The sequence below is a fragment of the Cervus canadensis genome, chromosome 11 (assembly GCF_019320065.1).
Source record: "Cervus canadensis isolate Bull #8, Minnesota chromosome 11, ASM1932006v1, whole genome shotgun sequence".
Classification (NCBI taxonomy): domain Eukaryota; kingdom Metazoa; phylum Chordata; class Mammalia; order Artiodactyla; family Cervidae; genus Cervus; species Cervus canadensis.
The window spans coordinates 44,000,973-44,025,619 of NC_057396.1; the positions used below are offsets into that span (position 1 = coordinate 44,000,973).

General features: G+C 41.8%; 1 protein-coding gene across 4 annotated transcripts; it reads right to left on the reverse strand.

The window, feature by feature from the left end:
• Positions 1-1,839: 1,839 nt before the first annotated feature.
• On the reverse strand, positions 1,840-20,016 carry TRIM6 (tripartite motif containing 6). 4 transcript variants are annotated; one of them, XM_043481993.1, is made up of 8 exons: positions 19,890-20,016; positions 11,600-12,089; positions 11,008-11,103; positions 10,104-10,334; positions 5,497-5,519; positions 3,275-3,375; positions 2,986-3,012; positions 1,840-2,784 (listed from the first exon to the last, which is right to left on the reverse strand). In XM_043481993.1, the coding sequence occupies exons 2-8, from the start codon at positions 12,020-12,022 to the stop codon at positions 2,222-2,224; spliced, it is 1,464 nt and encodes a 487-aa protein (XP_043337928.1). In that variant the 5' UTR covers positions 12,023-12,089; positions 19,890-20,016; the 3' UTR covers positions 1,840-2,221. The 4 variants fall into 4 exon arrangements, with proteins under 4 accessions (XP_043337928.1, XP_043337929.1, XP_043337930.1 ...); XM_043481994.1 differs by having other exon boundaries at positions 19,816-19,991; XM_043481995.1 differs by having other exon boundaries at positions 19,886-19,979.
• Positions 20,017-24,647: the final 4,631 nt, after the last annotated feature.

Here is a 24,647-nt window from a genome sequence, read left to right on the forward strand (position 1 = left end):
AGATGAATAAAAGACCATGTGGACAGAGATCACAATAAGATCAATCAAGGAACAACAGCACATGTGACTGCAAAAGATATAGAACAGTGAAAGCAAATCTGGAAAAGAACAAAAGATAGAAATCTTAATACTCTTATTTCAAGATATATTATGAAACCACAATAACTGATACATATGATACTGATATCAAGATAGATAAGTAGATAAATGGGAAAGGACAGAATCCAGAAAAAGATTCACATATATATGATCAATTGAGACATGACGAAGCTACAAAGCCAATTCATTGGAAAAGGATGTCTTTTCCACAAATAGTGCTTGGAATGATTGGATCCATATACAAAGACATGGATTTTGACACATACCTTGCACTATTTTCTTTTTTAAATCTCAAAGCGGTTCATAGACAGTATAAAATCTAAACTTCTAGAAAACTAAAGAAAAATTCTTTGCGACGTTTGGTTAGGAAAGTTCTTAGATAAAACATCAAAATCAAGATCCATAAAAGAAAAACTTGCTAATTTGGACATTATTAAAATTAAGAACTCATCCTCTTTGAAAGACTCTTAATAAATAGAGTAAATAAATAGGAAAGACAAATATTAGGAGAAGATATATGCAAAGCATATATATAATGAGAAACATATCAAGAATGTATAAAAAACAACTCTCAAAACTCAGTAATGAGAAAATAAGCAACAATTAAAGTCACAATGAGATACCTCACTACATACATCTATTAAAACACATAAAGGGAAACAAAATCAAGTTATAGCAAGGATGCAGAATAACTTCTACAATGATAAAAAAGATATTAAATGGTATAATTACTTTGGAAAATAGTTTGGCAGTTAAAAAATTAACCATATACTACCATATAACTGAACTATTTTACTACTGTGAATGAGTGCATGGGTGTTAAGTCGCTTCAGACATGTCTGATGCTGTGACCCCATGGACTCTCTAGCCAGCCAGGCTCCTCTGTCCACAGGATTCTCCAGGTAAGAATATTAAAGAGTGGGTAGCCATTCCCTTCTCCAGGGGATCTTCCTGACCGAGGGATCAAACCCAGGTCATCTGCATGGCAGGCAGATTCTTCACCTCTTGAGCCACTTGGGAAGCCCATTATCATTGCTATCTATAATGTGAAAGACATTAAGATATTTAACATTATTTTTTTGAACTGTCTTCAAAATCTCAGTGTGCAACTTATACGTATGATACACCTCAATTCAGACAAGTGTTCAAGAGCCACCAGAACCTCTTGGCTACCATAATGGACAGCCAAGCTCTTGATATTCAACTCCTTGATATTTGTTTCCATCCTCACAGCCACCTCATTGTAATTTTACAGTTGGCTCAAAAAGCATACAGCACCTGTTTACCAAAGGCACTTATACACAAGCTGTTCATGAACATAAAGAAAAGGAGGTATGGAGAAACTAGAAGAAATCATTCTCTTCCTAAAAGTGCTTTATATTGATTATTTTCTCTTTACATTTTCCCCACATTCTGGCAGAAAAATCTGTATTGGATTAGTCATTTTCCTCTTCTCCCCTGTTTTTATTTCAATGCATTTATAATCATTTTTTTTTCAATTAGTACCTAAGATTTTTAAAATCCATGAAGTATGCAGTGAAAATTGAAGTTAGAACCTTTCTTTAAATTGAATTTAAAACCACCAAAATTAATGTTTTAGCATTCAATCTTATATACTTACACAAAAAAAACACTCAATGGATTTTAGCACTCAATTCTATGTATACTTACACAAGAAACCCAGCAATTTCTTTGCTCATATATTGCATTTTATAAAAGCTGACAACAATGTTACAGGAATATAAAGTTACAGGTCAATTTTATTTCACAAACAGAGATGAAAACAGAACCTAAACAACATATGAGCAAAAACAAATCCAGTATTGCCTATGAATAATAATAGTGGTTTATTCCAGAAATTTGTGTTGGTTTTAAAATGAAAACAAATCAATATATATAGTCAGTAACAGAATAAAAATGACATGTAATTATCTCAGTAATTATAGACACAACACATGTTGAAACTCAATTTTCCATTCAGTACATAAACTGACATCAGACAGAACAGTATTTTCTAATACTGCATCAACAAAGAAAAATCTTCACCAAATGGTCAACAGGAAAGAAAGGATAAACTGAGATGAGGAGAGGCTTGGAGTACAGCGTATAAACTCAGAAAGTTTTAAGAGCTTGGGCGACGCAGAGTCATCGGGAACACACAGTTGCAAGGATTAAAATACGGACAAAGGGTTGTAGGAAAGTAATACTTAGAGAAGGTGTAGATGGGGAAGCCATGGTTGGTGACATTGTAAAAGGAGACTGTGCCGGCATCATAGTCTAAGAACACCCCAATGCGGCGAGGGGGCACTGTCATGGATAAGAGCAGGGATGTGGACGATTCCTCGTAGGCTCTATATTCATGCTTGTGATGTAATCCAATCACCCAGTACCCACTTTGAGGCTGGTATCGGGAGTAAACATTCCGATTGTTTGCAAACTGGTTGAAAGAGAAAGCAGGTCCCACTGAATCACTGCACACCCCCAGGATCCAGTCAGTCTTCTTGGCCACATCTACCTCCCAGTAATGCTTCCCTGAGGAAAAGTGCCGAGAGCCCAGGACACCACAGCCGTAATGCTCTTCCAGATGAGACCCGGACAGCTGGGCGCCCACAAATCGCACCTGCCTCCGGTTCTTAGACAGGACAAGATTTAAATTAGCCGTGTGTGGATTCAGGGTCACGTCCACTGTGGGAGAAAAGTACAGCATCAGCAGAGGATGGGTACATGGTCTTATGACTCTGAGAAGAGCAAACGTAGGTTCTGAGTGGAAGGAAATGGAGCTGGGTGGTTGTGGGGAATAGGGACACCTCATATCTGAGAGTGTGTGTGGCTATGAGTGAGGATATAAGCACAGGTCAGCTTAAAGAGGCCACAGTTTCTACTTACCCCAGTAGCTCTGGACATCTGTCAGCTCTGTAATGACAAAGAGTCAATCACACCAGCAGTCTCAGGTCTGCTGTCTCTCTCTTACCTGGGTGAGGGGAGTGTCTGGGAATTCGCTACGGCTGTGAACTGGCCACTTGATTCCCCTTTTGAGTATGAACCCCATCTTCCTCAGCATATTGTGTCTCTCCCTCTGCCACTGTCCCCAAATACCAACTACGCCCTCCATTCTTTTCATTTCCTACTACTACCATGATCCCCCATCCAAACTCTGTTCCCTGAAACTCCTCACCTCTAAACACTCGCAGCATCTTTTTCAGATCTGGAGCTCGAAACATACTCTTCAGCTTGGTGGGGAGAGCCTCTGGCTTCTTCAGGGTCCAGAACTCACTCCTAGAGAGAAAAGACATTACAAAACTCCAACACTGCTAAACTTGGGTGCCTCTAATTCCTGTGGCCCAGGCCCACTGGTGAACTTCAACATTCTTTCCTGAAGAAAATTAGCATCGTTTTGCAAAGAGCTCTGGCATAGGAGCCAGAAGACCTTGCTAAAAACTAGCTTCTCACCATATGTGTACATGTTGAAAAGACTTTCACGCTTTTTTTTATGACTGTGTAGTACCTACATCTGGGTTTCCCAGGTGGCACTAGTAGTAAAGAATCCGCCTGCCAATGCAGGAGATGCAACAAACACAGGTGTGATTCCTGGGTTGGGAAGATCCCCTGGAGGAGGGCATGGCAACCCACTCCAGTATTCTTGCCTGGAGAATCCCATGGACAGAAGAGTCTGGTGGGCTACAGTCCATGGGGTTGCACAGAGTTGGACATGACTGAGCACAGAGTCACAAAAACAGTATCTCTATCTGTCTCTGTATCTATATTTATCTATTAATATCTACACCACATCTTCTTTATTCAGCCAACTGTTGATCAACACTTAGGATGCTTCCACATCTTGGCTATTGTAAACAGTGCTGCAACGAATACTGGGGTGCATGTATCTTTTGTATAGAATGGGGAATATGGCCAATATTTTATAATAACTTTAAATGGAGTGTAATGTATAAAAATATTGATTTACTATGTGGTATACCTTAAACTAATATACTCTTTTGAATCAAATATACAACAATTTTTTTTTAAGTTGATAGAATTTATCCCTCAAAGCCTCATTTTGGTTTCTTTATTTGGTTTGTTGTTTTGTGAAACAAAAATTTTCCCTTCTTTGTCTGCATCTTAGAGACTGTATGCATGCTAAGTCACTAAGTCGTGTCTGACTCTTTGCAATCCCATGGATTGTAGCCTGCCAGGCTACTCTGTCCATGGGATTCTGCAGGCAAGAATACTGGAGTGGGTTGCTATTTTCTCCTCAGAGGACCTTCCTGACCCAGGGATTGAACCCACATCTTCTGCACTGGCAGACAGATTCTTTACCTCTTGAGCCACCTGGGAAGCCCAGAGACTGTATAATATTAAATAAAATAATGGCTGGGAAATTTTTTGCTACCTCTAAAAAAGACACAAAATATTTAAAACATCAGTGACTTTTAGAGAGTCTACAGGTATCTGTGTGGACAGGCAGGACATCAGGACCTGCTATGGGGCCTTCAGAGTTATCAGACGAAGGGTTGCCTCTGAAGAGTCTGTAGTTTAGGTCTTAATTATCCTACAGATGCCTATGGAGAAAGACCTGCAGAACAGTCCCTTAGTCTCTGGGAATGTTACCTCAGTTGGAGAAAGGAAATGTCCTCACCTCCAGACTGAGAATGAAAACTTCCAAAGGGACAATAGGCTCCACAGGTCACATGTCCATAGGAGCCTCAAGGTACCAGGTATGTGGGCAACTTTAGGGGTCACCTTGAAGAATGAAATTCTAGAGTATGTGATACAGAATATGTTCTTGTTCCAGGGCCAAAGTCACTTTTTTCAAGACCTCAGTCTATGTTTTTATTATAACTGAGAAAAATGGTAGTCTGAGGAAAACTTGGTAGCAAGGTACAGATTGTTCCAAAGCCAAGAGAGAAAGGGAAACTTAAGCAGAGGTCCCTAGAGCTGATTCCTGAACTCTGAAAAAAAAAAAAAAAAAGCAAATGGGAAATTTCCCTGTAATAAAGTATATGGGCAAAGAAAATCGCTGTGTATTTTTAGGTAGCTATAAAGTATTGGAATCAGGGCTGGAAGCAGGTATACACAGGTTTGTTCTATCACAGGGTACAAGGTGAATCAGTGATACTGTAATCCTTGATTAAGGACACCACTGTCCTCAATTTGTGACCTACTGCAACCCAATTTCTCCTAACACAGAAACCAAGCCATTCCCTTTATTCTGAAGGACCCCAAATTCTCATGCTAAGCAATTCAAGACACCACAGTCCTAAATCTTCTCTGCCTGGTGACCTTTTTTTCCTTTCTCATTAACTGTAAGATAACTCTACCATAGGAGCATCCTACCCCTCCTCACAGGGTATAGGAATCTCGCCAACCCAAGGGAACCACCTCATGTTCTACACATACCTTTTCGCAACATCACTCACATCCTAGAAAAGAAAGAGAGAGGTTAAGGAGTAATAGACCTTGTCCTCTACTAAACCACATCCATGCCTATCATCCCACCCTCACCACCCCATGATATGTTGGGGATAGAGATATCCAGTATGGAGGCCACAAAGTAGAGGTAAGAATTCAAAGCAGACTCTCCCTGAGGCCCTATCCAGGCATATCAGGAAATGATTCAACTCATGCCATAGTGCATTTATTTTTATAACTGTGTGTGTATGTGTGTGATGTTATATATGTACATCATCTATTATTGGCCAGGCACTGTGCCTGGTCCTAGATGCTCTTACATGACTAAGTCCTAATTTCTGTGATCTAGAGGCTTACATTCTGGTTGCTGAGGATACAAGACCTTAAATGCGGCTGTTTCTCAAATCCCACCTCCCCTAACCCTCTATGTTGCTTTGCTTTGTATTTTTCTTGATTTCAACACACACACCTGTTGATGATGCTCACATTTCTTTTATATACCCCAGTACATGAGCCACAGGCTTCCCTAGTGACTCAGTGATAAAGAATCTGCCAGCCAATGCAGGAGACGTGGGATCAATCCCCTGGGTCAGGAAGATCCCCTGGGGAAGGAAATGGCAACCCATTCCAGTATTCTTGCCTGGGAAATCCCATGGACAGAGAAGCCTGGCAGACTACAGTCCATGGGGTCACAAAGAGCCAGACACGACATAGCAACTAAAACAACACAAGCCACAGGAACCACAGTTTCAAGATGTCTGAAAGAAAACTTACTTTTTCTGCAACCTCAAAGTCTTCTCTGTTCCTTTCCATGTTTTTCAATGACATCAACATTCAGTCACCAATTGTAGGCAAAGTAGTGTCTTAAAAACTGATATTCACCCCAACATCCCATCTTAAACCAAAGTAGTCCATTTCACACCCTTAACTTCTTTTAGCTACTGCTCTTTACTATCATCACTACCACTGCCTGATTCATTTGAGTAGAATTATCTCATGGCCTCTTAATTGATCTTCCTAACTTCTGCTCTATACACTTCAATTCAGTAGAAGAAAAGGCCAATGGTTTGATCTGTGCAATATAAGAATAACTATTTTCATAGTAGTGGAGCTATTTTTGGTTGTATCTTGTAAAAACACAACTCAAACTGGCTTGAATATGTAAAGTGGCAGATGTAGACTCAGGTTTGTAACAATTTTTATTTTGGCCATATCACACTGCATGTGGGATCTTAAGTTCCTTGACCAGGGATTGAACCTGTACCCTCTGCAGTGGAAGCACGGAGTCTTAACCACTGGACTACCAGGGGAGTCCCAAGACTGTATTAATCTTAAGGCATACTTATTAATGTGTGTGTGTGTGTTAGTTGCTCAGTTGTGTCCGACTCCTTGCGGCCCCACGGGCTGTGGCCCGCCAGGCTTCTCTGTCTATGGGATTCTCCAGGCAAGAATACTGGAGTGGATTGCCATTCCATTCTCCAGAGGAACTTCCCAACCCAGGGATCAAACGCTGGTCTCCTGCATCCCAGGCAGGTTAACCGTTTGAGCTACAGGGAAGTCCTAAAGACACTCAAATGATCAAGTCAGGGTGCCACTTCATGCCTCTTCCTCTTAGCTTAACTTTATTCTCAGGGTTCATATTTTGAAACTTGAAAGCTGCAGGCACGTATCCAGCTGTCAAATCTTCATGCACAACAATGTTAAACAGATAATGGAAAAGAGAAGAAGGAAGTGTCTGTGATGGGCAAGTTCTATGAAAATTGACTAAGATAACACTCTAATTAAAACGGCCATTGGGTGTTCTGGGTAGAAGAGTCAAGCCGGTTCCTCAAATAACTATTAAACAAACTGATTATCCATTTGTACTTATGAAGCAATGTTTCCAGTTTGAGGACACTTGTAAAGGGGTTAGAATAAGTGGGGTTAGAAGGAAGCATTAGGGCAGCCCAACATCAAAGATGAAGAAAAAAGGAAGAAGAATAAGCTAAAGACATGAAACCAGAAGCAGTGAATGAGGAAAAGCTCCAAGAGGTGGAAAACAACTACCCCATGACCCCATGACCCCAATACGAACTACCCGATGATCCCAATACAAACAGAGCTAACAGAGGTGATGGAATTCCAGTTGAGTTATTTCAAATCCTAAAAGATGATGCTGTGAAAGTGCTACACTCATTATGCCAGCAAATTTGGAAAACTCAGCAGTGGCCACAGGACTGGAAAAGGTCAATTTTCATTCTAATCCCAAAGAAAGCCAATGCCAAAGAATGCTCAAACTACCACATAATTGTACTCATCTCACATGCTAGTCAAGTAATACTCAAAATTTTCCAACCCAGGCTTCAACAGTACGAGAACTGTGAACTTCCAGATGTTCAAGCTGGATTTAGAAAAGGCAGAGGAACCAGAGATCAAATTGCCAGCATCCGTTGGATCATAGAAAAAGCAAGAGAGTTCCAGAAGAACATCTACCTCTGCTTTACTGATGATGCCAAAGCCTTTGACTGTGTGGACCACAACAAACAGGAAAAATCTGAAAGAGATGGGAATACCAGACCACCTGACCAGCCTCCTGAGAAATCTGTAGGCAGGTCAGGAAGCAACAGTTAGATTCGGACATGGAATAACAGACTGGTTCCAAATAGGGAAAGGAGTATGTCAAGGCTGTATATTGTCACCCTGCTTACTTAACTTCTATGCAGAGTACATCATGAGAAACGCTGGGCTGGATGAAGTACAGGATGGAATCAAGATTGCCGGGAGAAATATCAATAACCTCAGATGTGCAGATGACACCACCCTTATGGCACAAAGTGAAGAGGAACTAAAGAGCCTCTTGATGAAAGTGAAAGAAGAGAGTGAAAAAGTTGGCTTAAAACTCAGCATTCAGAAAACTAAGATCATGACATCTGGTCCCATCACTCCATGGGAAATAGATGGGGAAACAGTGGAAACAGTGGCAGACTTTATTTTTGGGGGCTCCAAAATCACTGCAGATGGTGACTGCAGCCATGAAATTAAAAGACACTTGCTCCTTGGAAGAAGAGTTATGACCAACCTAGACAGCATAATATTTAAAATCAGAGACATTACTTTGCCAATAAAGGTCTGTGTAGTCAAAGTTATGGTTTTTCCAGTAGTCTTGTGTGGATGTAAGAGTTGGACTATAAAGAGGGCTGAGGGCCGAAGAATTGATGCTTTTGAACTGTGGTGTTGGAGAAAACTTAAGAGTCCCTTGGATTGCAAGGAGATCCAACCTTTCCATCTTAAAGGAAACCAGTCCTGAATATTCATTGGAAGGACTGATGCTGAAGCTGAAACTCCAATACTTTGGCCACCTGATGCGAAGAACTGATTTCATTTGAAAAAACCCTGATCCCTGATGCTGGGAAAGACTGAAGGCAGGAAGAGAAGAGGATGACAGAGGATGACATGGTTGGACGGCATCACCGACTCAATGGACATGAGGTTTGAGTAAACTCCAGAAGTTGGCAATGGACAGGGAGGCCCGGCGTGCTTGGGTCACAAAGAGTCAGACACGACTGAGCGACTGAACTGAACTGAACTGACTCCAATACTAGGGCCCAAAATTAAGTAACTAAATGATTATTCCACTAGCAAAGACAGCAAGAGGAAAGCAAGAAACCAAACAGAAAATGAGGAACAGCCTGAAGGTTTCAGAATGTCTCAAGGTACATCCTGCTTCAACTTAACAGTCACACTATTCACTCTATGAAGAAATAGCCACTCAGATTTCTGGATTTGACAGCTTGCACCCTCCCAGTCTATATACACACAGAGACCAGAGTTCTTTCTTTGTGCCTCAAAAGTTCTGTTTGAACTTCTATTACAACATGTTCAATGATTCTGTCCTAAAGAAGAGAGTCACAGCAAAGAAAGGCTGGTGATTACATAAAAAAAGCTCTAAAGTACTTGAGTTTGGTTGTGTATGCCTGTGACTAATCTGGGTGAAAGGAACCTGACCAATCCCAACAGAGCATCAGAGGTCAATAGTACCAAGACTCAGAAATGATGCTATAAAATATCACTCACTATATGAGATCTTTGACATAGTATTAAATGAACTTTTGTATCCTTTATATATAGGAAATAAAAATGAAACAATCCCTTAGCATTTCTACTTTTAATTATCCTGTGCTTTATCCATGGCTAAACCTTGAACTGTCTAATAGTGAAGAGGCACTATATGATCAAAGGAGATTTTTTCTTTTTTTTTTTAGTTGTCTATTACTGCATTAAAATATCTATTTTCATTTATTTTTATTAGTTGGAGGCTAATTACTTTACAATATTGTAGTGGTTTCTGCCATACATTAACATGAATCAGCCATGGATTTACCTGTGTTCCCCATCCAGATCCCCCCTCCCACCTCCCTCGCCATCCCATCCCTCTGGGTCTTCCCAGTGCACCGACCCTGAGCACTTGTCTCATGCATCCAACATGTTTCAGTGCTATTCTCTCAGAGGAGATTTTTTTTCTTTCCTCCACCAGGATAGGAGTCCCACATCAGAAGGGGAGAGTTATCTTCTCTTGGTATTGACTCTCAGATCACAGGCCCCTTTCCCATTCCTACCTGCAGGAGCTCTGTTGCTGACCCCTCACAACGGCGCTCCAGGTCTGAGATGAGCTCTCTTAGGGACTGGCTCTGCTGGACCAGCTCGACCTCAGCTTCTGCTATCATGTTCAGCCCCCTCCTCTCCTCCTCCTCCAGCTTCTTCAGCTGTCGCTGCTCCTCTTTGTCCAGGATGCTCCTCAACTGATCAAACTGTTTCTGGATCCTGTGTCTCTCAGGTTCCATCTGATTCTTAAGGAACAAGGGAAAAAAAGAGGCTGCTAGTCTGTTGAGCTGAGGGTCTCCTGTATAAGGGGCGGAGGGGTGGGGGAGGCAGGCTCAGCATTGTTTTCCTGGAAGGTCTCACTAGGATGGAGGAGCAAATCGGGGAGTAGGCCCTGCAGAACCTGCTCTTTCCTCCTGTTCTCCCTTCAGCTCTTCTCGGACCACTGGTCCCAGGCTGCCTTATCTAGGCTTCTAAGACAGAGACTTTGATTCCTGGGGGTGGTTCAGTTTCTAAACACCCTCTCTGGCCTGTCAGGACTTGGCATCAGCCTCCTCTTCCAGTTATCAATATTGATATAATGACTGGCCTGTGCCTGACCTATTTTTCCAACTTTTAAAACTATAGAACAAGGTCCAGAATCCTTAATTAAGGGCTGCCAATGACTATGGTCATTTTCCCATATAATTATCTTCAGAAACCTAGATTCCCTTTGATATGTTCATTTCTATTCCCCCTTCTCTCCCCCTTACTGTGCACCAAGAACAATACCCTTGTTTGGAAGGCTTGCAGTGAAGAACTGGGCAAAGGGAAGCTTATCTAGCCAAACTGGGAAACAGACAAAACTGGGTCTCCTTTGCCCTCAGCTCCCATGCCCTGGCTTGATTTCTGCTCCAGGACACCTTCAGAAGACTCTCTTACCTTCCAGGATGTCCTCTTCTCTCTGATAACAGCTGTTAATTTCTCAGCTTCCTGCTGCTCTTGCCTCAGCTTCTTCAGAGACTCCTGGAACTTCTCCTGGAAGAAACACATCAAGTCAGGTAGGGTCAAGTGTCAAACTGTCTCAGTGCCAAGACATGGAATGAATGGGGGAGAGATTACGCTGACCTCAGGAGATACCAAATGCCAACCCTGGAATGAAAAACTGAGAAAGTCAAAGTTACCTTTTACAAACAAGGGATGGAAACCAGTGAGAATAGGCACATTCTCTTTTCTGCAGGGGAACCACCTGACCATGAATCACTTTAAGTTCTTTACTCTCACTGCCAATATATCCCCTGCCCTCAACCTGTCCAGCCCCCTGCTGGCCTTCAGCAGCAGTCTCTACACATGCAGAGCCAATCGTGGCAAGCAAGAAAGAGACGGTCTCTGCTCTTGGTCAGAAGGGCTTTTTCTAGGTTCACCCTCTAGGTAAATGAGAAGACTACAAAGAAATTAGATTAGAGCATAAAGAAAAGTTAAAATCTACCAAGCAGTCTGTTCCTGCCTGTCTTCCCTCCACCTGGGCCCCCACCTGGTACTCCTGGGCTATCTCCTCCATGAGGAATGTGTGGTGACCACGGTGCTCCTGAGACCGCTCGCAAAGCCAACAAATGAGCTTCCCATCCTCCTCACAGAAAAGCTGGAGTTTCTCTCCATGGTGTGCACAAAGAATCACCTTCAGCTGCTTCCCTGAGCCCAACACCACCTCCCTGAGCCTCTCAGCTATGTTGGCCAGGTGCCGATTGGGCCGCAGGTTCGCAAGCCAGTAGCTGGTCTGGCACACGGGACACCTGCTCTGCCCGTCTTGGCCAGGCACGGACTCCTTGTTGTTTGCAGCGATGCAGGCTTGGCAGAAGCTGTGTCCACAGTCTATGCTCAGGGGTTCGGTCAGGAACTCCAGGCAGATGGGGCAGGTCACTTCATCTTGGATGTCCACCAGGACTGCTGAAGTCATTGTAGCCACTTTCCTGGCCTCTGCCTGGCCAGCCCTGACTTCTAAGGTGCTTCCAGCGTTTAGAATCCTGAGTAGATGGGCACACAAAAAAGGGTTCAGGGTAAGAAATGAGGGAGACAAAGGGAAGCTGACTGTTCTGGATAAAGAGGTCAGGCACTGGGGTAATGGGAACTTCTCATTCTAACTTCAAACATGTTCTTTGCCCCTGCCTCACATTAGACATCAATTTGCACCCTCATTATAGCAATGAGGTCCGCATTATAGCAATAAAACAATTTCTTTTTACTCACTGGATAAAGGGACAATGAGATCCTGGAGAGAAGTGGCCTTGGGTGAGTCACCATCTGTTTAACCTTTTCTCAGCCCACCAACACACATCCTCAATGTTCAAAGCACCAGAACATGCTGCTGCCTCAGGATGCTTGCACTTGCTGTTCCTACTGCAAGGAAGCCCCTTCACCCTGGTATCCACATGACTCTCTGACTTCCTGCAACTCTCTCCCTACACGTTTACTTACCAGAAGGGTTTTCTCTGTCAAGCCTAGCTAAGGCACAGCCACCCACACCATCATTCTCCATAGACTCAATGGCTTGATTTTTCTTTTTATCACCACCTAACACATTTCTTTTGGGGGGCTTCCCTGGTGGCAGAGTGGTAAAGAACCTGCCTGCCAATGCAGGAGATGGAAGTTTGATACCTGGGTCAGGAAGATCCCCTGGAGAAGGAAATGGCAACCCCCTCCAGTGTTCTTGCCTGGAAATCCCATGGACAGAGGAGTCTGGTGGGTTACAGTTCATGGGGTCACAAAGAATCAGACATGACTAAGCAACTAAACAACAATACGCATCTGTATTTGCCTGAATCCTCGCACTGGAATATAAGCTCCATGAGATCAGGGACTGTTTTGCTTATTACTGAATGAGTTTAGTGCCTGACACACAGGTCCTCAACTTTTGATGAAGAAAACTAGAACCTCTTCATCTCTCCATAGATGATTAGATCTTTCTCATCAGCTTCTTCACCTCTCTTTGCCATCCTGCTGGCATGGCTCTCCAGGATCTAATCTCCAAATTCAAAGGTTATCACTTATTGGGAAGACACGACCACCTTCTAGCAGAGCTTTACAAAGAGCCCTTTCATCTTTCACAGTCACTTTCCCAGAAAAACCCAAAGAAATGACAATGACCGCAATAAGGTGATGTCATATCTTTACAACCAACACTTTTATAACCAGTTGTGATTTCAAAACCACATTCCCCTGCTTTATCCCTCATAGGAAAACTATGAATAAATTATTTTTGGCCTTTTGATAAACAGAGAAACTAAGCGATTTTATAAAAATCAAACAGCTTATAAATCACAGAGTCGGCAACACTTCTCACGTCCAGAGTCCTAGTTCAAAGCTCCATCCTCAATCTTGTAACTTTAACCCCAAAGATGGGGGTGTGTTTGTGTTAGCACTTAGTTATGTCCAACTCTTTGCAACCCCATGGACTGTAGCCTGCCAGGCTCTTTTGTCCATGGAATTCTCCAGGCAAGAATACTGGAGTGGATTGCCATTTCCTTCTCCAGGAAAGATGGTGTTCAGTTCAGTTTAGTTGCTCAGTCGTGTCCAACTCTTTGAGATCCCATGGACTGCAAAGATGGTCTTATGGGTGCTCAAAGTCCGGGACAGACCTGGTGCTTTGGGGACAAGACTTCACCAGGCCTGTCCAAAACTCTAGCAGGCTTAAGGGGCCCAAGTGAATGGGAGAGGAAGGGACAGGTAGGCAGTTGAGGTCACATATGGTCTAGGGATAGGATAATTCACCGAGAGCAGACCTAGGCAGAAGTATGCAAGTGGGGTGTTTGAGACAAAGAGGTCTTATAGCATTTGGGGAAAGTATTTCAGAATCGCTAATAGGAGAAAAGGATAAAAATGGAGGAAAAAGAGGAATGAAGAATTGATGCCTTTAATAACATGGATGAGCTGTGAAAACATGCTAAGTGAGTAAAACCAGATACAAAAGATCATATATTATATAACTCCTTTTATAAGAAATGTCTAGGACTTCCTTGGTGGCATAGATGAGAACCCACCTGACAATGCAGGAGACACAGGTTCGATCCCAGGTCCAGGAAGATTATACATGCAGCGGAGCAAAGTCCATGTGCCACAACTACTGAGCCCGTGCCCTAGAGATCACATGCCACAACTGAGCTCGTGTGCTGCAACTACCAAAGCCCATGCACTTAAGAGCCTGTGCTCCGCAACGAGAAGTCACCACAATGAGAAGCCCGCACACCAAAACGAAGAGTAACCCTCACTTGCTGCAACTAGAGAAAGCCCACGCAAAAGCAATGAAGACCCAGTGCAGCATAAATAAATAAAATTTAAAAATAATCTGGAGTAGGCAAATCTACAGACACACAAAGTAGATTAGTGGTTGCCACAAATTGGTGGGATGGGGAATAGAGAATGACTACTAATGCACGTAGAGTCACTTTGTGGGGGTGATGAAAATATTCTGGAATTAGACAGTGGTACTAGTGAACATCTTTGTGATTAAAAAAAAAAACACCTTATTTGTATACCTTGAAAGGGTGAATTTTATGGTATATGAACTGTATCTCAATTTTTAAAAATTATATGACAGGAAAAAAAAGAGGGAGAGGCTATCTTGTGACTTCTGGTTCAGAGCTCTCCCAACTCCACAGCTTTTACACAAGGCAGCTGTGGGAAAAGACCTGAGTCAAGCACAGTGCTGTAGTTGATATGGGGAGATAGGGATGGTTGAAATAAATCCTGTATAAGGAAGTGTACCATTCAGACTTTGAGCAGGAAACACATCCTCTTTTGAACACACAGCAAAGACAATCATTATTAATGCAAGCAAGTATGTACACATGAAGTTATTTGTTGCAAGGGACAGTGGAAAACAAAAAATAATCATAGAGACCATTTTCTGATTGCTTTTTATATGAGAGGCAATGGCTGAACTTTTTACAGGCATTATATAATCTAATCCCATAATAACTCAATCAGATAAATGGAATAACACCCTTTTGTTTTTTTTACAAATGCAAAAAGTGAACTTCTTAAAATTCAATTACCAAAGGTCTCGGAATGAATAACTGATGAAGCAAAGGTTATAATCTAGTTTTATGCAACTCCAAACCTCAGTTGTTGGCTGGTCCTTAAAAGAAGAGAATGTTTCCTTTACGCACCCCCCACCCCCACACCACCTACAAAGGCACTCAGACCACAAAGTGGCTCAGCTTGTTTCTACCCACTCCTGACTGGTGCTTGTCTCATTTTTCAGCTGTACTGATTCAGCACGATAGCTCCCTTCTTCTGATGTTTGAAAGCATCCTACAGCACTTCCTAAGCTATCTGCAGCTCCTTCTCCAGCCCTGCTGTGCTTCATTCCTCATGGCACATCCCTGGGACTCCATGCTTCCCTTTCCCTGACAGTGTGAGATGAGAAGAGAAGGCACTGCCAACTGAGGTAATACAGATGCAGCTCTGAATCCTGAATTTGTCGTCTCTGGTTCTGGAACACTGGGGTAATTCCTGATCTGAGATGTGGTTTTGTGAATTGCTGATGACAAGTCCTCCCTTATAGCACACTTGTCATAAATTACCTGAACCTGTGTGGAAGAGTCTCAGTAAAAACTGGCTGTCACTACATTTATACCATCATTGCTTGCCAGTCCTTTAGTGCTCTGCCCTAGTACCATGATGAAAAGAGCCTCTTCGATATTTTTACCAGGAACAGGGATACAGCAAAATCTGATGAATGGATAGCTCTATATAAATATTTGTTATAATGATAAATGCATCACTTTCTCATCCCTTTCAGATCTTCCTCCTACTTTTGGACCTAGGGGGAAAAAATCCACTATCTCAAATCATTACAAGATTTAATAAGATGTCATTTAAGAACAAGGTGAGAAAGCTGGACCTGGCCCAGTCTTTTTTCTGTGCCTCACATAAGAGTTAGTTAGGGAAGCTAGTAGCTTCTCTGATGAGACAACTCAAGATATTGGAACTGACCCTAACTTTATTTTTTGTCTGTGCTTAATATAGGTGTCCTCACTGAAAAATATCTTCTCATTCTTGAAAGTTTTCAGTCATTAAATTATAGTACTGTTGGTTTAAATCACATAATTTTAAAGACATTTAAAATTATTTGTTTATAGTATTCCAGCATTGAATCACTCATTGGAAACCACATGTTCCACTTGCCTATATAGGAATGGGCCTAGGAATCTAGTTTGGGTCACCAAAGAAGAGCCAGCTGACAAAGGCACTGCCTTCTTGAAGGTACACTACCTCTGATTCCAGCTGTGACCCTCATGTACAAGCTAGGCCACAGAGTGACTGAGAGCAGCTATAATTCCATAATGTTTCTTGACTGGCCCCCAGCAAAGGTGGATGTACACTGTGTACAACATGCTCAGTGTGGGCAAAATCTGTTAGCTAGGCAGCAGCAGGGAACTGATGGAGTTAAACCAAGGTATGCATTGTTTTGAAGAAACTAACCATTGCAAAAAGTTGCAAAAATTTCCAAATACCAGATGTTTCACAAAGGATACAGTGCATTCCAATCAACAAGATAACCACAGTGTGAGCAAACAACCAAGCACCTGTTTGCTCGCCATTTTTGGCAAGCTAGAGAAACCCATTCTATATGGAAGACCAAGCCTTCCATTTCATGAATAGCCATGCACCCCAGATACAAAATTTCCCTGATCCTGCTGTTCAGAAAAACAGTTTTTGAGAGTTTCTCCCTGTCTCCTTACTTGTCACAAGTAAGAAACACTTCTACTTTAATCAGTAGTTGGTGGTCCATTGGCGATGCACCCCAAGCAATATATCGACCCATTGAATCTGGTGACAGGTCCTGTAATTGACATTAATTTTCCCCTCTTGAGGGTGTGATAGGATTAAAAAAAAAAAATCAAGTTGCCTGTCAGTAGCAAGCCCTTACAGAAGAGCCTAAAAAAGTGCCCCAGACCAAGAAAACAATCTGTGAGATAAGTGAGTATAAGGCATTGCTAGGGATCTAGTGAGCTGAAACCATGACCTCAGTGCATATTACCAAACAATAAAATGGACGCACTGATATATACAACAAAATAAACCTCAAAAGAATTATGCAAAATGAAAGAAACTAGACAGCAAGGATAAGGTACTGTATGATTTCATTTATATGAAATCCTAAAAACAACAAAAAAGTCTACTATTTGAGAACAGACTAGTGGATACCAGGGCCCGGGGCTGTCAGAAGGGGATGAATTACAAAGGGACACAAAAAAGTTTGGAGGATGATGGAAACCTCCTGTATATATCATGACTGTATCATGACTGTGTTGTTTGGACAACTATATATGGTCAAACCTGATGGAACTGTAGGCTTAAAATTGCTAAGTTATTAAATGTAAATGACAACTCAGTAGAGCTAACAAAAAATAGAAGAAATACAATACGAAAAACTGAGGCTTAATTTTCTGATCTCCTGAACACAAGTTAGAAATGTGTTGTCAAGCACAGTAGCCACATGTGGCTACTGAGCACTTGAGATGTGGCTAATTGGAAACGAGATGTTTTAAGTATAAAATACACACTGAAGATTTGGTAAGAAAAAATAATCTGGTAAGAAAAATTTGGTAAGAAAAAATAATCTAAAACATTTCATTAATGGATTTATAAATATTGATTACATTGCCTAAATATATTTATGAGGAGCATGAAGTTAAATATATTAAAATCAGTTTCTTCTAATGTTTTAATGAGGCCAATAGAAAAATTTAAATTATATATGTGGCCCTATAATTCTACATAACTTTTCTATCTAATGCTCTACTTGAGATATTCAAGGCAGAGTAAGATTCTTGAACAGAAAAGATTATGTAAGAGTTGATGTCTCTTGTCATGAAGTTGAACCTGGGGAAAGGAAGAAAACAGACTCAGCTGACATTCAGCTATAAAGGGTTTGAGTGAGCCCTGCCCACATCCCATTAGGCCCTTCACCAATGGCTACTGCTCAATGCATCCCAAATGACACAGGAAAAGCCGAGTCCCTTGTCTCGAGAGCAGTGTGAGCGGTAGAGAAACTAGTCCCGCTGTGTGAGAGCAGATACCAGAGCCTAAGCGGAAGAACTCTGAAGATCAAATTAGCAAATGAAACTGAAAGTTCTACAGTCCGGTCCAACTCTTTAGGACCCCATGAACTGTAGCTTGCCAGGCTCCTCTGACCGTGAGAATTCTTCAGGAAAGAATAATGGAGTGGATTGCCTTGCCCTCCACCAGGGGATCTTCCCACCCCAGGGATCGAACCTGCATTCTCTTACGGCTCTCCTGCATTGATAGGCGGGTTCTCCACCACTAGCAACACCTGGGAAGCCCAAATTAGCAAATGAAAGAAGCCAAATCTAGGACTGGGTGGGACCAGTTACATAAGAAGCAGCCTCCAGAAAATGGTCAAGTGGTGTGCTAACTTGCCACACTGGAATCCAGAATTTCTGGGTCTCAGAGAGACCAATTCAGTATCTGCATTTTTATAAGATCTCAGGCGATTCGTATGCACAGTAGGTCCTCAGAAGCCCTGCCTTCTTCCCAGGTAAATACAATTTAGGGTGCAAAATAGGAAGGGGGGAAGGTGGGTGGGGAAGGACAGAGAATGAACTGATACTTAGATCTGAAACATCTTTTAGAATGAAAGCTCACAACTCGATATTAAAACGGCTTTCAGAGTAAAAGTCAGTATATCGGTATTCTTTCCAAAATTTTGATTTCGTACTTTTCTAAGGTAGGTATTGAGTTTGATTAATATTTTGAGTATTTACGATTTTTTCAGGCGCTCTCCTGTCTTTAAACTTCTGCCTCACTTAAACCTCACCAAAACTCTAGAATGTAATTCTGACGCTGTCCATTATATAGGTGGAAGAAGCTGAAGCTCCAGCAATAGGTAAGGGGCACATAGACTCTGGGTCTAAGTGTCCGAGGCTGACGCTGAGCCCAGGCCCTCTGGCCGCAGCTCCTATGCTCCTAACCACACATTTCTGTCTTCATTGACAGATTAAACGTTGTCTCTAATCTCGCTGAGCTCATTCGCAGTGAGGATGAGAAAGAAATAAAGATAAATGATCTGTATCATGAGCCCCACAAGGGAAGGGACCCCATTTCTTCTACCGCCCTGTCACTTCAAGTGACAGTAAGTGGTCCAGCCACAGAGGGCAGACATCTCCGGGTGAAGGGCACGTAGAGACTTCAGATAGTCAAGGCAAACGAACGGCTTTTCAAATAGTCTCTGAAGAACAGACAACGCTCACTAACAGGTCTTTTTTTTTCCCCCCCTCCTGAGCTCAGCGGGGCGCCGCCCTGCCCGCTCCGGGGAAATTGCACGCAGCCCGCAGGTCCGACTGAGCGCGTCCGGAAGGCTCATCTCCCAACTCCCTCCGGGAGGAGTCGGGGCCTCAGGGGTGGGCGTGGGGGTGGGGCAGGATAAACGAGCTCACTTCCTGGAGCAGGAAAGTTGGCGATGGGGGAAGGGCTGCTGACCTCTGGATCCAAGCCAGTCCCCAGGTCGGCCGTTATTCCCTAACGTCATGCCCTAACAGGACTTTCAGAGGTGACTCCCCGACATCCTTTAGCTTCCAGAAGCAGGGTTTCATTATCACCACCTTGACACAGGCCACTCCCAGCTCCAAAGGTGTCTCTCTCTCACTCCTTTCCTGAACTTGCGTCGTCTCCAAACTGCAGAGGTCTCCCTCACTCGGCCTCCACCCGCGAACACCCCCAACCAACCTGTAGGACGGGTCAAACTCTGAACACTAGTGGGGACAGCGGCGGCTGGCCACAAAATGGATTCGCTCACCAACCTGGAATCTGTGACTTGGATCAGAGCCGAGGCTTTACAGCTGCTGCCGCCGCCACCGAGGCAGAGAGGCTCGGGGGAAGGGGCGGGGGCGGGGCCGGGGGGAGGAGATGCTGCTGATTTGTCCAGCGCCGCGCTGGGTCCTGCACTCCAGGGCCGCAAGCGGCTTCCAGAGGGCGGTTCTGCTTACCGGTTGAACCGCAAATTGGGAGGTCTCGGCCAACACCTGAAGGCCTGGGATGGTACTTGTAGATTGTTTTCAGTTTGACTTTCCGACTTCATGTCAGTGTTAGTAACATTGAGTATACCTGTACTCCATATTAAAGTATCAATTTAAATGTCCGAATAAAAGTATAAAGTTATATGGATAAGGAAAGATAACAACTTGGTGTTATAACTGCATGCTTTGCAAAAAGATCATTAAAGTTTAGCAATTTAAAATTACGACTATAATTGGAACTTGTATTACGGATATAACTGTATTAATTTTAATCGATATAACTGAGAGACTGTCAATGTTTCTACTTAGGTCTTTAGGAATACAAGCAAGCTTTATGAAGCTTCAGGAACTTCAACTGTAGGGGGTTAATAGCACAGCAATTCTGAGAAGAAAAGAAAGGCTAAACTTCTGCCCCAAGGAAACTGACTTAGTCTGAGAAGGCAGATAGGGAAGGGGGACCTGGACATATGAGGGTGTCCAGATAAAAATCAGAGCAGAGGGCTCTGTGATTCAACATAGTATTTTCTAGGTTCATCCATGTTGTATCCTGTATGAGTATTTTGTTCCTTTGACACCTGAGTAATACTCTATTGGATGGGTTTTTCACATTTTGTTCATCCATCAGTTTTTAGACATTTGGATTGGTTTTACTTTTTGGCTGTTGTGAATAATGTGTCTATGAATTTTCTTGTACAATTTTTTTTTATAAGCATAGGCTTTTTATTTCTCTTGGTTATATACCTAAGAATAGAATTGCTGGATCATGTATTTACTTTTGTGAAGAAATTCCGGGCTGTTTCCCAAAGTGACTGTGATTTTTGCATTCCCACCAGCTTTGTACAAAGGGTTCCAGTTTCTCCACATCTTTGCCTCTACTTGTTGTTATATGTTTTGTTTTCTATTATAATAACTTACTTTGTGTGAAGTGCTATCTCATCATTATTTTAATTTGCATTTCCCTAAGGACTAATAGTGTTTATCATCCTTTCATACACTTTACTGTCTGTGTACCTTTTTTGAGAAATGTCTATTCATGTCCTTGGTCCTTTTTTTAATTGGGTTATTTGTCTTTTTCTGAGATTTTCATATATTCTAAATATGAGTCCTTTATGAGTTCTGTGATTTGTAAATATCTTCTACCATTCTAAGGGTAGTCTTTTAATTTTCTTGATTGCACCCTTTGAAGATTAGATTTTTAATTTTGATGAAATCCATTTTTTTTTTTTTTTTTGGTCACTTGTACTTTTGATGTCATGTCTATGAAGGTTTTGCCCAACCCAAAGTCCTGAAGACTTTCTCCTATATTTTTTTCTAAAGATTTTATAATTTAACTCTCACACTTAAAGCTATGATCTATTTTAAATTCATTTTTACTGTGTGAGATAGAGGTTCTGTTTTATTATTTTGAGTGTGGATAGTCAGCCTGTTGTCTCAGGAACATATTTTTTCCTCACTGGATTGTCTTGACATTGTTGGGAAATCATTAAGGAGTTTGTGTGTGTATGTGTGTGTGTGAAAGAGAGAGAGATTGTAGGGTGTAGTTGGGAATGAAATATTCTGAATGTCCAAATGTTATATAAGAAAAGATCACCTGGCAGCACTGATCAGGTTGAAGAGGTCTGGAGGTGACAGACAATGCCTAAATCCAGGGAAAATAAATGTCTAATTACTGCTTTAATTTGGAGGAAAATTGCTTAACTAGATTCTATTGAGTATAGCTAGAAGACAATGAATTTGTTCATAATTGGTTTTCTCTTCCTGAAATTGATGACAAAGTGTAGGTGGAAATTTAGGATAAGTAAATCACGATGTATAGCCAGATCTTTTACTCTCACATCTTAATGAAGTCTATTCAGAAGAAAAGGTAAAATTAAGAGATGAAAAATACGAGTAAGAAGAGAAATGTGAGCTGATATTCAAAGGAGCCCACTGAAGAAAGATATTTCCAGGGAAAGCACCTTGAAGGAACAGAGCAAAAAGCCAAAAAAAAAAATAGTTCAAGAGAGCCTTGATATTAAAGAAGACCAGTATCTAGCAAGGAATAAATGCAAAAGAAGGATGATATCTAGCTCAGGAATTAGCTCAAAATTCATTTCATCAAAAGCTCTTTTTAAACTTGAGGATTAGTAAACCAAAGAGTTTATAACATTCCATTCAATACAACTTGCGTTTTCTTCGTCTGAATTGTTTTTCTTTTGAGAATAGCTACTCCAGAATTTCAAGGTAGAAGTTACACTGCTGCTTTTAGAATGTCTTTTTATCTTTCGGTTCTCCTAACAAGTTTTCCTTGATCTTCCTTATTTCCTTCACTTTATTCCACATTTTTGAACCCCTACTTTATTCAAGCCCAATCCACTCACCCCCACCCCTTAAAAAGATATCTTCATTTGACCTTATAGATTTGATTTTTGCACTTGAAATTCAATTTATCACAGAGAAGTTAGTGAAAGGTGAAATATCTGCTTTACAAATAAACTCTGAGACTCCCAATTTACATTTGTTTGCCTAAAATTAACTGGCAGGTCAGGTAATGAATAGCTATTGTCCTGTAATGTACCTGCTCATCTATTTCCTATTGTGTGTATGTGTATGTGTGTGCTAAGTCCCTTCAGTTGTGTCCGACTTTTTGCAACCCTGTGTAGGGACTGTAGCCCATGAGGCTTCTCTGTCCATGGGATTTTCCAGGCAAGAATACTGGAGTGGGTTGCCATGCTCTCCTCCAGGGGATCTTCCCAACCCAGGGATCCAACCCAGCTCTCCTGCATTGCAAGCAGATTCTTTACCGTCTGAGCCACTAGGGAAGCCCATATATGTAAATACACACACACATACACACATATGTATGTTTTATATATATATATTCTTTTTTTACATTCCCCTCCATTTATTATGAGTTAATTAGTGTGGTTCCCTATAGGTCCTTGTTGGTTACCTATTATATATACAGTAGTGTGTATATTTTAATCCCAAATTTCTAAGATTGGTTTTTGCATTAAGCTATTGGATAGACAGTGAAGCTGTTCACAAGGTGAGGAATTACAGAGATAAAGCAGTTTTCTGGGGGGGAAAATGCACATTTGTTGTTGCTGTTTTTTAAACCAAACTAGCATATCTTGAATGTCATTCAGATAAGATTAAAAAACTGTGTTCCAAGTAAAGTGTTACCACTAGATTTTACTATAGATTTGTGAGTCAACACACTGTACAAGTGTTCAAGCCACAAAATGCAATTATATCCCTAAGGAGTTATGAATGGAATGATAGGAAACAAGAGGCTGAAGAATAACACATTGAACTCTTCAAGGCCAGGGATCGTTTCTGTATTCATATGTGTATATCTACAGTGTAGAATAATGTACTAATTATTCAGAATTAGCTTGTGGAAGGAAGTACATGACTTCCTTTTCAGGGATCAGATCACAGAAAGAAAATAATATAGACTCCTCTTTGTCTCCTACAAGCCTGTCAGGCTCTACAAGCTGGAGTTATTAATTTTTTATCTTCTCATGACCCCCTGTTGGTTCACTGAAATAATCTGCCTGGACCCTGATCTTGCTTTTATGACTGCAATACTAAACCTTTCTGAAAGGGGGCAGTGTTCTGTGATTTCTGGACTGAACCTGTTTTTCTTTTCTCCCATAGGAAGGAAAAGTGTCCCAGAAAGGAATATATGGATGGGTTGGGGTGGGAAGTGTCAGCCACTTTGTCTTGTGAACTATATCACAGTTCACAGTGAGCCCTTGTGGGAATCATAGGGTCGTGAAGATGCATTACTGAGCAGTTAGCAGATACAGGTCACTAAGCTGAGTATTAAGGATTCATGATCAGCAGGAGTGAGCAAGTATCTATGGTAAGTAAGTTTGGCATGTTCTCAAAGTCAGTGGGGAATGTGGAGTAAAAAAGAGTCTCGGGATTGGTGATTCTTCTTCTGTGTCCTCACATTACTTTTATTCCTGAAAACTTGGTTTTTGGGCTACAGGAATTGCAGTCTGAGCCGTTAAATTCTGCCTGTTGATTTTATCATTGGGGTGCTTTGACTCACATGCCTTTTCAAATCCTGAACTGGTCTGTGGTGGTGGTTTAGTTGCTAAGTCGTGTCAGACTCTTGTGATCCCATGGCCTGCTAGGAGCCTGCTAGGCTCCTCTGTCCATGTGATTCTCCAGGCAAGAATACTGAAATGGGTTGCCATTTCTTTCTCCAGGGGATCCTCACAACCCAGGAATCAAACCCGGGTGTTTTCTGCATTGCAGGCAGATTCTTTACTGACTGAGCTATGAGGGAAGCCCTATTCTGAGCGAACCACTCTGGGAGTTGTAGTATTATGACCTAAGCTTTCCATCACTGTCGAAAGAATTCAAGTCTTGCCCTCAGGCCATATAAGATCCTTAGATCATGGAATTTCTAGAGTTTTTCCATACTTAGTCACTCACTATAAAAGCCTCTCCTGTGGAATTATTGCCAGGCTAGTGAGTTTGTCCTTCTCTGATTTCTTTTAACTCTTCCTCTACTCACCAGAATGGCAGGGTGATTTGTCCTCTATG

What these genes read in the sequence shown, in the direction of transcription:
- TRIM6 (XM_043481993.1), bottom strand. Translation starts at nt 12,022, where the DNA reads ATGACTTCAGCAGTCCTGGTGGACATCCAAGATGAAGTGACCTGCCCC. An exon ending in AGAAGAGGACATCCTGGAAG is followed by an intron (nt 10,335 to 11,007) that starts GTAAGAGAGTCT and finishes TTGTTCCTTAAG; the next exon opens with AATCAGATGGAACCTGAGAG. An exon ending in GTGAGTGATGTTGCGAAAAG is followed by an intron (nt 3,376 to 5,496) that starts GTATGTGTAGAA and finishes TTTTCTCTCTAG; the next exon opens with GAGTGAGTTCTGGACCCTGA.